Consider the following 17,839-nt stretch of genomic DNA (forward strand, 5'->3'; position numbering starts at 1 on the left):
CAGGCTCTGAGCTGTCAGCACAAAGCCCGATGTGGGGCTCGAACCCACAGACTGTGAGATCATGACCTGAGCCGAAGTCGGGCGCCCAACCGACGAGCCACCCAGGTGCCCCGAGAGGGTTAAATCTTAAGAGGCACAGAGTGGGAACTCAGTCAGTGTGTTAACCCTAAAAATAAAAACCCAGTTATTTTACCAGCAAAAGATGTGTTTATTCAGAAATAAAATGGAACCACAATCCAGCGCAAATAGGCCGCCACAAAACCAGAGGCAAGTTGGGGGGAACAAAGGAAAAGTAGACTTTTTAAGGAGAAAAGGGGTAAGTTGGAAAGGCTGTTATAAAAAGTCCATTAGAATAAACCGAGAGCTCAAAGTATGGTGGCTTCTCACTGGGAGCGTGGGGAGTAGTAGCCAGTCCCAAGGTCAAGTCCATCTCTTCCTGTCCTTGTCAAGTTTGCAATGGACTAGGAGGGACAGGCTGTGAGCTCTCTTCCTGCCAAAACCTCTGACTGCATTTTAGTGAGGTTTCCCACTGCTAATTTTTACAAATGCCAGCTGTCATTGATCAGGGCACCCTCTTGAGCAGACCCCGGGATGGGAAGACCTTCTCCACCAAGGAGCTGAGCTCTGTCTCTCACACTTCGCCCCAGGCACAGTCTCCATGAAGAAAGGCAATTTCTCAGCAGGGACTGAATTCATCCTCGTGGGCTTCTCCACCTTCCCCCACCTTCAGGTGATGTTCTTCCTGCTGTTCCTGCTTATGTACCTGTTCACGCTGCTGGGGAACCTGCTCATCATGGCCACAGTCTGGAGCGAGCGCAGCCTGCACACGCCCATGTACCTCTTCCTGTGCACCCTGTCCACCTCCGAGATCCTCTACACCTTGGCCATCACCCCGCGCCTGCTGGCCGACCTGCTCTCCACCCGCCACACCATCACCTGGGCGGCCTGTGCCAGCCAGATGTTTTTCTCCTTCACGTTCGGCTTCACCCACTCCTTCCTGCTCACCGTCATGGGCTACGACCGCTACGTGGCCATCTGCCACCCCCTGCGCTACAATGTGCTCATGAGCCCCCGCGGCTGTGCCTGCCTGGTGGCCTGGTCCTGGGTAGGTGGCTCGGTCATGGGGCTGGTGGTGACCACGGCCGTTTTCCACCTCACCTTCTGTGGACCCAATGAGATCCACCATTTTGCTTGCCACGTGCCCCCTCTATTGAAGCTGGCCTGTGGAACTGATGTACCAGTAGTGGCCAAGGGCGTGGGGCTGGTGTGCATCATGGCCCTGCTGGGCTGCTGTCTCCTCATCCTCCTCTCCTATGCCTTCATTGTGGCCGCCATCTTGAGGATCCCCTCAGCTGAGGGCCGGCACAAGGCCTTCTCCACCTGTGCATCCCACCTCACTGTGGTCATTGTGCACTACGGCTTTGCCTCTGTCATCTATCTGAAGCCCAAGGGTCCCCAGTCTCTGGAAGGAGACACCCTGATGGGCATCACCTACACGGTCCTCACCCCCTTCCTCAGCCCCATCATCTTCAGTCTCAGGAACAAGGAGCTGAAGACTGCCATGACCAAGACCTTCCTCAACAAACTCTACCCAGAAAAAATATGATGATCAGGGAGGAATTACTTGGAAACAGCTAAGTTGGGTTACCAACTTAGAAATTGCACCCTTGAGGGGCACCTGGGTGGCTCAGTTGGTTGACCACCCGGCTCATGATCTCAGGTCAGGTCTTGATCTCAGGGTCTTGAGTTCAAGCACGACATTGGGCTCCATGCTGGGCGTGGAGTCTACATTAAAAAAAAAAAAAAGAGGAAAAAGAAATGGCACCTTGTAAACATGTAATAACCTATATTTATCTGATGTTTTAAGGTTTACAAGGACCCTTGAAGGCAACATCCAAATGCACACACAATGGTTAATCAGCATCAAGAGTATATTCAGAGTGGAAAGATGTATAAGATGATGACACAGAGAAAGTCAGATTTCATGATTCTCATCTGCTGCATGACATTTTATCAGGCAGCCTCAAACCTGGGATCTGTTCTTCTCCTGACAGCAGCCAGAGTGGTCTAATTAGTCCCACTACCATTAGTCCACACTGCTAGGAGAAATGGAAGATGTCAGGTCCCCACCTTCTACTAGGCAGTAATGGGTACCTCCAACATGGATTTTGTAAGGCTACAAAAAACTAAGCCAGATTATAGCCGAGGAGAGCAAATCACCCTAAATTTCAGCATTGCACAGATCTGTACAATAACAGTTAGAAACAGTAACTGAGCAGACTCACAGAAAAAGTCAAGGAAACCTCTGCATTTCAAGTGTGAATCTTGAGCAGCTGCAGGGACACAGAGAAGTCTCTATAAGTCCCACCATGAGATATCGCCTGCTGTGTTAGAGAGTGATGTGACTCATGGGCCAGTGTGGAACTCTTTGTTGAGCCACATTGAGTTCAGAGTCCAGGATAAAGGTGTACCTCATGATCAGACCAGCTTAATGCTTCCCTGTGGCCATGAGGGGGATTTAAGGTTGATCATACTACATAGTATTTATACTTCGTTGAAAATAAGTGTATTCAAGAGAATGACAAATACTGTATAATATCATTTATATGCAAAGCCTAAAAAGGCTGAGCTCATAAAAACAAAGAGTAGAATCATTGGTTACCAGGGACTGAGGGGTGAGGGAACTGGGGAGATGTTGTTTAGGGGTATAAATTTGCAACCAGTAGATATATAAGTCCTGGAGGTCTCATGCACAGCATAATGATTATAGGTGACAATATTGTATCAGTAACTTCAAAGTCCCTAAGAGGCTAGATCTTAATTGTCTCAACCACAAAAATGAAATGATGATTATGTGACATGATAGAGATGTTAGCTAATGCTACAGTGGCAAGCATATTGCAATATATAAATGCATCAAATCAATACACTGTACACCTTAAACTTACACAATATTATGTATCGATTATATCTCATTTAAAAAAGTTTTTCTTGAGGCACCTGGCTGGTTCAGCCAGTAAAATATATGATTCTTGATCTTGGGCTTGTGAGTTCAAACCCCATGCTAGGCGTAGAGATTACTTAAAGATGAAATTAAAAAAAAAAAAGTTTCTTTGACAAATTTAAATTGTTTCTGAATACGAATCTATGCATTCATTTAAAAATAATAATTTATAGGGGCACCTGGGTGGCTCAGTCGGTTGAGCATCTGACTTCAGCTCAGGTCATGATCTCACACTCGGTGAGTTAGAGCCCTGCCATTGGGCTCTGTGCTGACAGCTCGAAGCCTGGAGCCTGCTTTGGATTCTGTGTCTGCCCCTCTTGCTGCCCCTCCCCTGCTCATGCTCTGTCTTTCTCTGTCTCAAAAATAAATAAAAACATTTAAAAAAATAAATAAAAATATTTAAAAAATAAATAAAAACAATAATTTATAGTAATACTTAATGGACAGTAGGTTATAGTGATACTGTTGTGCACAACAGATGTAATTAAAATGTACGAGGAATGGAGTTCCTGGATGGCTCAGTCAGTTAAGCATCTGACTCTTGATTTCAGTTCAGGTCATGATCTCATTGTTTGTGGGATCAAGCCCTGCTTCAGGCTTTATGCTGACAGCGTGGAGCCTGCTTGGGATTCTCTCTCTCCCTCTGCCCCTCCCCTGCTCCCACTCTTTCTCTCTCTCAAAATAAGTAAATAAACTTTAAAAAATATTTAAAATGCATGAACAATAAATTAAATTACCTAAAGCTAAAATAAAGAAAATGTTTATTCATGTTTATGTTGAATAAACTATTTATTATTTGTCCTAAAGTTGGACTCAGTCTTTCTCTATAACTCAAGTGGTAAAAATATCCCATCTTATCATGAAGTGGGAGGATGTAGGAAACAATTTCAGTCAAATGTGGGAAATCCAGACCATCCTTCTTTGCAGAATATACACTGCACTGCATGTTTCCTATTACCCCTCATGAACATTATCTCATCATAGCCACATAAGGGGATCAGGGCACATAAACACATCCATTCCCTTTGACAGAGGGGAAACTCAGGGTCAAAATGGTTGTATGACTCATCCAAGATCACACAACTTGGTAGGGCCAAGTTTCTGGTGTAGGTCTTTTGTGAATCCCGGTCCTGGCCACCCAATGCTTCACACATCTTCCTATGGTGGGTTTTGTGGGGTGCCTGTCCATGGAGGACTAGTCCACCCTCAAACCAAACACTCCACAATCCTAAGAGACTTTTAAACCACAGGCAGGCACTTGCAACCTGCCATGCATGAGCTTTGGGACACTGATGGATTATTTCTATAGATTCAGGTCTACTTCCTGATTTTAAAATAAGTTTCATCTTGCAGTGAATTCTTATCACGCTGAGCCAAGATGCTCCTCTTCTCCAACAGCAAAGCCAATCTGGACAAGAATACAAGCTAGTCTCTTTCATTTTCTTTGTTAAAGGCCAAGTTGGCCTCTGATCCTACTGGTATCTGAATAGACAGAGAACCTGGAAGGTAGTTGGTCGGCCAGTGTGAGTCAGGCCTCCAGTGTCTTATGCTAACTTATTTTGATCCCTTAGGCTATCCGCTTCCTGAGGTCAGGAAGTCTGTCTATCTTGCTTACCATCACACAGCATCAACATGATATTAGGAAGACATAAATTGATTAATAAATATTTCTTGGGTGGACCTATGTATTCCCTACAGTACTGAAACAAACCAGAATATTGGTTTATAATATTTACTGTAAGAAGCCTCATTGCCCTCCAAAGCAGTGGGAGATGGTGTAGGGGGAGCTGTGTTTGAGGTCAAACTGACCTGGGTTTGAACTTGCTTCCCATTTTTCCACCGAATTCAATCAACCTCTTACAGATATATTCCACATTTGTGTAAATAAAAGTATATTCAGAGAAATGAAATTTATGATTGGAAAGCATTAGATATATCCATTAGTGAAGGATTGTTAAATGAACATTTGTTCATTCATACTTGAAACACAAAGCAGTTATTGCCAACTTGACAATAAATTATATTAAAAAAACAAATAAATGACAGAAGATTAAAAAGAGAAATTTGATCCTTGGACTTCATCAATGTCCTTTCTCCCTGGGGATCCTATCCAGTATCAGGACTTTATGTACACTCTACACACAGGTGACCCCAAAATTCTTATCTTCATCCCTATCCAATAGCCTACTCAGCATCTCTACATGGATATCTAGTAGGCAACTCAAACTTAATGTGTCCAAAATCTAACTCTTAGACATTTTCATTGCCATTATCATTTTCTCTGTGTCCCTCCCTCTCTCTCTTTCTTTCTCTCTCTCTCTCTCTCTCTCTCTCTCACACACACACACACACACACACACACACATTCTTCCACAGTCTTTCTTGTCTCAGAACACAACAACTCAATCTCAATTCCTTGAAGACATTTCTGCTCAAAAATCATACAGCCCTTCTCTAACCACACTACACAAAATAGATACACTCCTGGCCATGTCCTATGTCTCTTGATCAGCTTTATTTGTCTGACATGTGTTTATCACCACCTGGAATATACCTGCTTATTAGACATTGTCTGTCTCTGCCCAATAGAATGCTGTTTGAGGTAGTCAGGGACCCTTGGTCCATTTTGCAAACTGCTATATGCCTACACAAAATGCAGTAAGTTCTCAAATATTTGTTGAAGACATTAAGTAAAACGAATGATGACAAATGAACATATAACTGTGAGGTACAGTTTTTGTCTACACAATAAGATGGACAAAAAATGTTTCAAGTTTATTAACACTGTTGGAGTGGGTGTGGGGAAATTGGCTGTCACACTTTGTTGTTTGAGCTTAGGCAGGTCACTTCCCCTCTCTGAGCCTACACTGAAAGAATGTAACAGCACCTACCTTCTAAGACAGTTGTAAGATTGAAGTAAGACAATGCTTACAAAGGGTTTAGCATGGTTAGCATGGTGCCTGGCACAATGGTAGCCACAGGAGTTAGGATGACATTATAATTTCAAGTTTTTTAAATAAGTTCGGGATCAGAGGGAGAGGTGTGAATTGAAGCAATGACCATCTGGAGCCATCAACTTTGATGTATCCATCTTGGTTATCAGTGCTGCGGAAGGAGTAGGACCTCAGTGGAGAGGATTGGGGTCCAGCAGGGGGCACCACTGGGAGAAGGGTTGCTCCAGCTAGGCTTTCTGACTTAGCCTTTTTCTCCCAGAATCCTCTTCTCCTCCTCTCTGTGGCTCCTAGCCTCCATGCATGGTCCCCATGACTCATCACCATGGCAACAGCTAATGGGACTGGAGATAGGTGATGACATCTGGCTCTCTCAAGAGACAAAGAGGTGCTCTGAATTGCAGACAGGGCTGTGCAGTGGTTAAGTGATGAAGCAAAGTGGTGTTGGTTGAATTACATCCCATTTCTTGGCCTCAGTTTCCCATCTTTAAAATGGGTTCAATAATAATGTAGTCACCTGTTAGGATTGTTCTGAGAACTAAATAACATCGTGTATGTGGGGTGATTGACGATGACTGGCATCCGATTGCACTCAATGCCAGCTTTTAAAGATCTGTTCAGTAATTATTTGCAGCTTTCAAATGTGTCTCAATTCCTGTGCTAGTTTGGGAGCACAGAGATGGGTACATTGCTATTTCCTGTTTCTAGGTGCTTGGTGGAACGACAGAGAAATATCAGGGCTCTCACCAAGATATGGACCAAGAGCTAAGGGTCACCAAAGGGGCATGACCCTCACCAGTGCCCACCAGCGGATGCTTGGAAGTTTCTGGAGAATTTTTGATTGTTAAAGCTGAAGGAGACATATGTCACAATATCTAGTGGGCGAAGGCCAGGGATGACATTCAACACCCCACAATGCATAGAACAGACCCAACCACAAAGAATGAGCCATCCCCAAATGTCAGTCATGCCAAGGATGACAAATCTTATTGTATTTCTTCAACAAACACTTATTGAGCACCTACTGTTTGACAGGCACTTTTTTAGATGCCACTAGGGATATAATGTTAAACTCATTAGACATGACCCCTGATTTCAGTGCTTGTACTTCAGAGAGGAAGACGTGGATATTAAACAAATAACCTAATGAACATATATGATAAACTGTGATAAAAGCTAGGAGGAAAAGAAGGGAGTTGCTGTGATAGGAGTTGCTCATAATAGGGGTGGTGACACAGTATGGGGAAGTCAGAAAAGGCTTTCCTGAGGAGGTGGCATTTAAAGCCAGACCTATGGATACGTAGGACTAAAAGGCAAGGTATTTCAGGTAGAAGCAGCAGTCTGTGCAAACTTCCTGAGGTCTGAGCATGCTTGGTTTATTACCGAACAGCTGGAGAACTAGAGGGGCAGGAGAGCTGGGAAGGGCTGTGGGATAAAGCTGGAGTTGAAGCAGTGACCCAACCACACTACAGTTTGTAATGTATCTCAAGAGTATATAAATAGACTGGTGATTTTTCAGGTTTTCCCTTTAGCAAGATCCCTCTGGCCTCGGGACATAGATAGTCTGGGAGGTTGGGGGTGGGGGAGGAGGAAAACACCCTTGAGGAGGGAATTGGCAAGGGCAAGGGGGTCAAGTCAACATTGGGGAAGAACAGAACAAGAGGAGTTAAGGCAGCAAACTGCATCTCTCAAGCTGGCCTTTGCCTCCAGAAATTAGCACTGAAACACTTGGTGGCTCTAATTAGTGCAGGGAGAGGGGTCCCCTAAAGTCTGGAGATCTCGCCATCAACAGCCCTTCTCAGCGCTCCAGGCCTTTTAATCACCTCTCTGGGCTCTGGCTATGCCTTGGGGATACCAAAGAATGTGGCACAAAGGGGACCATTAGCAAGGAATGGCAAACAGTGAGGAATGGAGGGGGTGGGGGCAACTTCTAAAAGGGGAAGCTGAATCCTGGCGAGGAGGTGGGACACTTCCCCTGGGCGTGGGGGTGGAGTCCTGGCCAACACTAATGAGCAGAGGGGCGGGGCTCTCTCCCCTGATGTGGAGGGTCTTAACCTAAAACCCTGATGTGTTTACACTGACTTTTGGCACATATTCCTACTTCTATTTTCTATCACCAGATAAGTTAATTATGGCTTCTATTTTTTGGTCTTTTTCAGGGAAAATAAATGCAAGATTATTTGGGGTGGCAAGGAAGGGGAGTCTAGCAAGGCAGGGACTAGGGTCAAGCAAGTGAGGCATTCACCTTGACCACCAAATTTAAGGGGCCACCAAAGAATTCAGTGATCAAGATAAATCATATTTTGGGGCACCTGGGTGGCTCAGTCGGTTGAGTGTCTGACTCTTGGTTTCAGCTCAGGTCATGATCTCACCGTTGGTGGGTTCGAGCCCCACATCAGGCTCTGTGCTGATAGTGTGGAGCCTGCCTAGGATTCTCTCTCCCTCTCTCTCTGCTCACTCTCTCACAATAAACTTAAAAAAGATAAATCGTATTTAATGCAACCTTTTTAAAACCAAAATTAATGCAAAAAATGTATGATGAGCAGCGCATCAACATTTTAAATAAAGATGGGATGTAACGGTGAGCTTTCATAGCTCTGCCTCAAACATCTCGTCCTGACCCAGCCCTTGGGGTCTAGAATCTGTCACCTACAGAAACAACATACATTCACTAACTTCAATTTCCTTGGTTGTTTTAAATTTTCAAAGCAACTAATACTAAATCAAAAGAATTAAAAACGTGGGTTTTTTTTTTTTTACATTACAATGGAGTGCATTGACATTTGTCAGTCCAATTAGAGGAAGTGGATTTTTTCTCTGATGACCACAGGGAACCACACTTACAGTTTTTGGATATAATCCAGAAGCCATGTTTGCCATCAGCTCTTTCAAATTCACAGTCTCTCACCTGTTTCCCAGGTCAACCAGTATACTCCAAGACGTTTCTGGATCTGTAGCCAGCTAAGGAGCAGTGGCTACACCCCAAGACTTATGCTGGCCACTTAAACATACCTCTTACAGGACAACTCTAAGAGGGGTCGATCTTACCATCTGGACTCTTTCTCATTTTGTAAGGGGGGCAAAGGATGTCACCAAATATTGCTAGCTAACTGCCTTGAATCTTCTCAGTATAACCTAGGAATCTGGCTTTAAAAGGGATCAGCATTTCTTTTTTTTTTTAAATCTTTTTTTAATGTTTATTTATTTCTGAGACAGAGAGAGACAGAGCATGAGTGGGGGAGGGGCAGAGAGAGAGGGAGACACAGAATCTGAAGCAGGCTCCGAGCCGAGCCGGCAGCACAGAGCCAGACGCGGGGCTCAAACCCACAAACCGTGAGATCATGACCTGAGCTGAAGTCAGTCGCTCAATCGACTGAGCCACCCAGGCACCCCTAAAGGGATCAGCATTTCTTTAGAGCAAACAATTTTATGTTTGAATATAACAATATTTTGCGTATTAATACATCTACTAATGAAAACATAGAAATGTTCAGCCAGTTTGGTCGAGATTACGATGTGTCTCACGGATCCTCTCATGCTGGGGGTTTCCTCCTGACCCCTGAGAACATGTATCTCCAGTTCTGGCTTGTTTTTTCAGGGCTTGCTACAATTGGTCCTCTCCTTGCAATCGACACCTTCATGTCTCCATCTCTTCTTGGAACACACTGGCTTCCTCTCCTCATAATTCCTGAGAAATGTATGCTTCTGACCCCAAGTTCCAGCATAAAGAATTCTAGCTTTTCCACTTCAGGGCAAGACCTTTAACTAATTGATTTAATCTCTTTATAGCCCTGTTTCCTCATCTTTGAAATGGAGCTGATAATATTATCTTCCTTGTGAAGTAAAAGAAAGACCCCACGTGTGTTAAATCATGTAAGACCATACCTATCATTGGGGCACTTGGGTGCCTCAGTTGGTTGAGCATCTGACTCTTGATCTCAGGTCAGGTCTTGATCCCATGGTCAACGGATTGAGCCCCGCCTGAGGCTCTGTGCTGAGCATGGAGTCTGCTCAAGATTCTTTCTCTCCTTCTCTCTGCCTGTCTCTTTTCCTGAAATAAATAAAATTAAATTTAAAAAAGGACTATACTTATCTATCATTAGTTACCAGGGAAATACAAATCAAACCCACAATAAGATACTACTAGAATGACTATAATCAAAAAGTTAGATACATTAGCGTTGGCGAGGATGTGGAAAAACGGGAACCCGCAGAGACTGCTGGTGGGGACGTAAAATGGAGCCACCACTTTGGAAAGCAGTCTAGCAATTCCTCAAATGATTAAACATAGAGTTACCATATAACCCCTCATTTTCACTCCTAAGTACACACCTCCCAAGTGAAAATGTATGTCCACATAAAAACTTGTACATGAATGTTTATAGCAGCGTTACTCATTATAGCCAAAAGTTAGAAACAACTCAAATATCTATCAACAGATGAATGGATAAATAAAATGTGGCCTATCGAAACAATGGAATATTATTCAGCCATAGAAAGGAATGAAATACTGATACATGTGGATAAACCTTGAAAACATTATGCTGAGTAAAAGAAGCCAAACACAAAAGGATGAATATTGTATGACTTATATATATGACATATAAAATGTTCAGAACAGGCAAATCTATAAATACAGTGCATTAGGGCTGCTTAGGGCTGAAGGGAAGAGAGGAAAGAGGGATGACACTTAAAGGCTATAAGGTTTTATTTGGAGGTGATGAAAATGTTCTAAATTGACTGATTTGGATTACACATATCTTTAAACAGGTGAATCATATCTCAATAGAACTATTTTTTTTTAGACCTTACCTAGCTGATGATAAATGTCCCTCCCTCCCCCCACCATGGGGAAAAATGGAAGCTGTTATCAGCATAACTACTAACAAGGAAGGAAGAAAGAAAGGAAGGAAGGGGGGGTTGGCGCCTAGGTGGCTCAGTTGGTTGGGTGACTGACTTCTGCTCAGGTCATGATCTCACAGTCCCTGAGATCGAGCCCCACGTTGGGCTCTGTGCTGACAGCTCAAAGCCCAGAGCCCACTTCAGATTCTGTGTCTCCCTCTCTCTCTGCCCCTCTCCTGCTCACACTCTGTCTCTCACTCTTTCTCTCAAAAATAAAGATTAAAAAAATTCAAAAAAAAAAGAAAGGAAGGAGGGGGAAGGAAAGAAGAAAGGAAAGAAAGAAAGAAAGAAAGAAAGAAAGAAAGAAAGAAAGGGAGGGAGGGAGGAAGGAGGAAAGAAAGAAAGAAAGTTGATTGCTTTTGTTTCCAACTCGTATATCTGGCTTTATCTTTGGGCTAAAGATTCTGTAGGGCAGTGGTTCCCAAAATTTCATCCTCAGACCTGCAGCCCCAGCACCTGAGAGCTTGTTAGATGTACAGATTCTAGAACCCTACTCTGACCTGTTGAAGCAGACACTTTGGAGTGGGGCCCAGCAGCCTGTGACCTAACTAGCCCTCCAGGTGACTGTGATGTGCCCCCACCTTGGAGCTCCATTGCCACAGAGGACTCACTGGGCTGGTGGCATACTGCATCCCTGCACCTGTCTGGTTTCATGAACCTGGGCAAGTCTGAGCTTCACTGTGTCCATTTCCTCATTTAAAAAACAGGTGCAACCCAAAGGGGCTGCCTGACTCCACCTGAGCACCTCCCTTGAAGCAAGACCCAGCCTGTGGATGCTTCCCTCAATATATCTGAGTACACAACACGTGAAAGAGAAGTGGATTCTTATTGAGGATTTCAAGGGAGTCAGGAAAGGGGGAATTATATCAGGCACTTTATGGCAACCTCATAAACCTTATAAAATGCCCATTTACAGGCCTGCTCATTCCTCAAACTTTTTCACCAGTCACTGGGCCCATCACCTCCCTTACGTCCTGGAGGTTAAGGGCCAGCAACTGGTTCTTCTTCCTGTCCCGGCCCTTTCTCTCAGCTCAGCCCCCACTTCCTTATCCCTCTCCCTCTCCACTTCCTTATCCCTCTCCCATGAAGGCTTCGACTCCATGTGTCCACACATAGCTTTTCTCCCAAGGAGAAATTCAGATCCCTCCTCTTTCTTTCTCCTCAACCAGTCATTCGGCTCAGTCAATGAAGGCAACTCCTAAGAGGAGACACCTTTCCTCCAAAAATGTGAAGAATTAAAAATGAACAATCATTTTCTTCATCAAGAATGCTTTCCGGGGCGCCTGGGTGGTGCAGTCGGTTAAGCGTCCGACTTCAGCCAGGTCACGATCTCGCGGTCCGTGAGTTCGAGCCCCGCGTCGGGCTCTGGGCTGATGGCTCAGAGCCTGGAGCCTGTTTCCGATTCTGTGTCTCCCTCTCTCTCTGCCCCTCCCCCATTCATGCTCTGTCTCTCTCTGTCCCAAAAATAAATAAACGTTGAAAAAAAATTAAAAAAAAAAAAAGAATGCTTTCCTTTCTTCAGTGTGGTATTCAGAATGACAGCAATGGTGTGTCTGAGGCAGAGGACACAATGCTTGGTACACAGCAGGTGCCCAATCACAGTTTATTCATTTTGGGCAGAGTCGACATCCCTCATTCACACATTCATGATAAACCATGAACACAGGTTCCCCAACACAGCGACGTGGGCACCCCCTCCCCCAATGCCACCATCAGGCACAGGAACCTGGAGGAAGGTGACATACTAGGTCCATAGTGGGAAGGCCGACACCCCAGTGAATCCAGGAGGAACAAGGTCAACAGACAGAGAGAAAGGAGAGAACACACACATCTAGAATTTGGAGTACTTGCAAAGTGGGGAGGTGGGGTAATTCCCATATAAGAATCATCACCAGTGAAGTGTAATCCTTCCCATTTTACAGACAGAAGCCTGAAGTGCCTCTACCTGACACATCACTGCCACGAAAGGAGCCACTTCAGGAGCTCTGGGGATGGAGTCTTCTGAGGAAGGTCTTGGTCATGGCTGTCTTCAGCTCCTTGTTCCTGAGACTGAAGATGATGGGGCTGAAGAAGGGGGTGAGGACCGTGTAGGTGATGCCCATCAGGGTGTCTCCTTCCAGAGACTGGGGACCCTTGGGCTTGAGGTAGACGACAGAGGCAAAGCCGTAGTGCACAATGACCACAGTGAGGTGGGACGCACAGGTGGAGAAGGCCTTGTGCCGGCCCTCAGCTGAGGGGATCCTCAAGATGGCGGCCACAATGAAGGCATAGGAGAGGAGGATGAGGAGACAGCAGCCCAGCAGGGCCATGATGCACACCAGCCCCACGCCCTTGGCCACTACTGGTACATCAGTTCCACAGGCCAGCTTCACCACAGGAGGCACGTGGCAGAAAAAATGGTGGATCTCATTGGGTCCACAGAAGGTGAGGTGGAAAACGGCCGTGGTCACCAACAGCCCCATGACCGAGCCACCTACCCAGGACCAGGCCACCAGGCAGGCACAGCCGCGGGGGCTCATGAGCACATTGTAGCGCAGGGGGTGGCAGATGGCCACGTAGCGGTCATAGCCCATGACGGTGAGCAGGAAGGAGTGGGTGAAGCCAAACGTGAAGGAGAAAAACATCTGGCTGGCACAGGCCGCCCAGGTGATGGTGCGGCGGGTGGAGAGCAGGTCGGCCAGCAGGCGCGGGGTGATGGCCAAGGTGTAGAGGATCTCAGAGGTGGACAGGGTGCACAGGAAGAGGTACATGGGCGTGTGCAGGCTACGCTCGCTCCAGACTGTGGCCATGATGAGCAGGTTCCCCAGCAGCGTGAACAGGTACATGAGCAGGAACAGCAGGAAGAAGGCGGGCAGGAGATGCCTTGGGAAGGTGGAGAAGCCCACGAGGATGAATTCAGACACGGAGCTGTGGTTTTGGCCCAGCGTGGCGGCCATCCCTGGGTGGGGAGAGAGCGAGGGCGGCCAGGTGGGCGGGAGCTATGGGTGTGTGCTGAGCCCAGCCTGGGAGGACTTCCCCGAGGAGGTACCCCCTCACCCCACAGGCCATGGCCAGTCCCTCGGCCACAGGCTGCTCATGAGGACGGTCAGCGCTCCTCTGAGCTGCGCGGGGTTCACGGAAGATTGTGGGCCTCAAGTGCTTAGCGCTGATCCTGGTGCACGGTAAGAACTCAGGACATGATGATAATAATAATACTGTTAATAATAATGGCTACTAGTATTTTAAAATCCCAGTGATAGGAGCTCTGGGTCTCTACTCAGCCACACCTGGATTGAGTTGCCACTAGCTTGTCAGTGCCTCCAATCATTGTGCTAATAGGGAATGGAAAAATAAAGAAAAACACAATTCAGTCTTCTTTTTTAAAACAGTGATTATGCTGGGGTCTCCCATGAAATATTTTGAATTGGAACAACCTGCTGCTGGTTGGTGTTCCATCTTTGAAAGGACAGTGCAAACCTCGCCATCATGTGTCCTGTAGGCTGCATCTCCTTAGTGCCTGCCAGGCTTGCTAAGTATTATGGGGTGGCTTTTCTCTCTTTTTAGACAAAACTCTACCATGTTATCTGCCTAAGTTAAATAAAGTTGAGACGTTGCTTTAAAACACTCTTGCAACACCAACACCAACCACAACAACATTGGGTTGGTTCCTTAAACTTTTGAGCCTCAGTTTCCACCTCCATAAAGGAAGTTGATCATAATAATGTCTGGCTGACAAGGTTGTTATGAGAAGTAAGATTATGCGCTTAATGTACTTACTTTGGGGTGTGAAATAGAGTAAACACTAGAGACGCTGAGAATGAGGAAGGGCGTGAATGACCAGAATCAGAATCCCTTAAAATGTAGCAACTTATGGTTGTATCTCTCTCTTTCTAGAGAGAGCATGGAAGCTGGGGAGAAGGGCAAGGGAGAGAGAGAGAGAATCTTTTCTTTGGGAGCTTATTTATTTATTTTGAGACAGAGAGAGAGTGAGAGAGAGAGAGAGAGAGAGAGAGAGGGAAGGGCAGAGAGAGAGGGAGAGAGAGAATCCCAAGCAGGCTCCACACTGTCAATGCAGAGCTTAATGCAGGGCTCGATCTCATGAACCATGAGACCATGACCTGAGCCAAAACTAAGAGCCAGATGCTCAACTGGCTAAGCCACCCAGGTGCCCCTGTATCTCTTTTTTGATTATGCATTTAATGCATTTACCACTTTTGTAATTCCTGGTGTTTCTGTCACATTATTTAATACACACACACACACAGCTCAAGTATATATACACATGTATGTGTATATATATGTGCAAAAGCTAATATATACTTATATACATATATTTAACTTGTATAAATATACACAAACATGCATACACTCCTATTCAATACACCAAACAACACAATAAAACAAAACAAACAAAAAAAAACCCCAACACTAGGAGCATGGACCTATCACCAAAAAAGACCATGTGTGAGGCCATAAAGGAAGTGCAGGTGGATTCCATTCCCAAGTACCAATACCCAAAGCCCCAGATATCTGACCATTTGGCAATACAACTGAACTTTAATAAGAAAAGGACCCCTCAAAATTCCCATGTATTTAGAATGTAAATATTGGGTGAACCATTTGACAATGCCAAAGTAACATATTAGTCGTTAATCATCTGGCTAAAAGGGAAATTAAGAGATACTTAGAAGTGAATGATAATGCAAACTTGAAATAACAACTACATGAAATGGATTGTGTCCTGGAATAGAAATAGGATATTAGTGGAGAGTCGAAAGAATTCTAGTAAGAGCTGTTGTTTGCTATATAGTGCTATATAATGTTATATACCAGCATTCGTGCCCTGGGTCTCATCATTGTCCTGGTTCTGGAAGATCCTGGCATTCAAAGGGGTTGGTGGGGGGAGGATGAGAGTTTTCTGTATGCTTTTTGCAGCTTTCTCATAAGTTTAAAATTGGTTAATAATAAAACATTACAAAATAAGGTATCATTCAAAGTTGCACAAAACCTGACAACAGTCTAGGAATTACTTTAAGCAAGTACACACAGGAGCTTCATGGAGAACTATGAGACCTCTAACAGACAGGAAACATGACAGATGACCTAACAAAATGGATGAAAGCAAAAGACAATATCAGAAAGATGTTCATTCTTCCCCAAATTTAATCTATACATTCAATGTAATGCCCTCAAAAACATCCAGTTGGACTCTTGAGAAAGAGGATAAACATATTGCAAAATGTTTGTCAAAAATAAGGACCCATGAATAACTGAGTCCATCTGGAAATGAAGAATGACAGGAGGTGGGGGGAGACTGCACTCTGTAGACACGCGACAGCATCTTGGAAACAAAGCAGTGTGGGATCAGTGCAAGGACAGTGACCAGTGGTTCTGGAATCAGAGCTCGGAGACAGAGCCATTCATGTATGGTTAAGGTCACAGCACAAATCATTTGGAAAAAAGGTGAATTGTTTAGGGGATGCTGTTGAGGAAAGTATCTCTCTCTACAAACAAAAACCACAACTAGACTCCCAATACCCCACCAAAAAGAGAATCAAGATAGATTGAAAACATAATTGTGAAAGATAAAAACATAGCTAATGACAGCAAGTGTAATAGGATCTTTGTGCTCCAAGAACAGGAAACACGTTCCTTAAAAAGAAAAAAGAGCGCAAACCTTCAGTAAAAAAGATCCATTCTTTTACATGGAAATTCTGAATCCTTTTAACAAAGAGCATCATGGATAAAGGTTACAGATGACAGAGAACAGAGAGCTACTTGCTGCATAAGTTCCTGAGCTCTGCCGTTCAACCTACAAGCTAGAGTTAACAAGACGATAGTGCACAATTAAACACTTGTTAAGAACATAGACGCCAATATTGTATTCTCATCATCAAACTCGCTAAGAGACGAGATCTTATTTATCCCCAACACTAAAACAGACATGATGATCACGTGACCTGATAGACATGCTAGCTATTAGCGCAATGGCGATCGCATTATAATGAATAAACATACCAACTCAACACACGGTACACCTTAAATTCACACAAGTTTATTTGTCAACTATATTTCAATAAAAAAGAACTTGTTAAGAGGGTAGATGTCCTTTAAAGTTACTAACACACACACACACACACACACACACACACACACAGAAGGGGACATGAGGAATCTTTGGAGGCGGTACATAACATTTATTACCTTGGTTGTGCGGATGGTATCACAATTGTAGGCGTATGTCCAAAGTCATCAAAAGGTACACGTTAAATAAATATATGCAGCTCTTTGTATATTATGTATACCTCGATCAAGCTGAAAAGAACCCATTGACAAGAGAGTAATATCTAGAATCTACAGTGAGAAAAAAGAGAAATGAGGAAACCAATGAGGAAAAGGACAGGCATCATGATAGAAAGTGGGCAAGAGGGGGGCACAGGTGATCTGCAGCTGAGGAAACGCACTAGGCCAGCAGCAAACAAGGACATGAGCAGCTCATTAGCAAGGAGAGGAATTCGGTTTACCACAGCAACACTCAGGACGCCTGGGTGGCTCAGTAGGGTAAGCGTCCTTGTCTTGGTTTCAGTTCAGGGCGTGATCTCATGGTCCGTGAGTTCGAGCCCCGCATTGGGCTCTGCTCTGATGGGGTGGAGCCTGTTTGGGATTCTCTGCCCCTCCCCTGCTCATGCTCGCTCTCTCTGTCTGTCTGTCTCTCTCTCAATAAATGAATAAACATTAAAAAAATAATAAAACAGCAACAATCTGTGAACACAGTGGGTGCAGGCCTCCCATCCGCTTGCTAGAGCGGCAAGACTTAGAAATCTGGATCCGCCCTGTGTTGGCCCAGATGTGAGATGAGTAGACTGAAGACGTCCTCACTTGGTGGTTCACGGCCAGATTAAGGGGACACTTACCCAAGGTCCCGCAAACACTTCCAGATCTCCATCTGAAACTCAGCTCAGCGAGGGGACGTGGTCAAGCCATTCATGGCAGCCTTGTCTGT

The 17,839-nt window shown here is 44.8% G+C and overlaps 2 protein-coding genes across 2 annotated transcripts; one reads left to right on the forward strand and one right to left on the reverse strand.

Annotated features, from left to right (window-relative positions):
* The first annotated feature begins 658 nt into the window (after positions 1–658).
* LOC123381179 (olfactory receptor 10H1) lies at positions 659–1,606 on the forward strand. Its single transcript, XM_045041609.1, has one exon. The coding sequence runs from the start codon at positions 659–661 to the stop codon at positions 1,604–1,606; it is 948 nt and encodes a 315-aa protein (XP_044897544.1).
* An 11,227-nt stretch (positions 1,607–12,833) lies between these two features.
* LOC123381181 (olfactory receptor 10H1-like) lies at positions 12,834–13,869 on the reverse strand. The gene has a single exon (XM_045041614.1). The coding sequence runs from the start codon at positions 13,791–13,793 to the stop codon at positions 12,834–12,836; it is 960 nt and encodes a 319-aa protein (XP_044897549.1). The 5' UTR covers positions 13,794–13,869.
* Positions 13,870–17,839: the final 3,970 nt, after the last annotated feature.

The sequence above is a fragment of the Felis catus genome, chromosome A2 (assembly GCF_018350175.1).
Source record: "Felis catus isolate Fca126 chromosome A2, F.catus_Fca126_mat1.0, whole genome shotgun sequence".
Lineage (NCBI taxonomy): Eukaryota > Metazoa > Chordata > Mammalia > Carnivora > Felidae > Felis > Felis catus.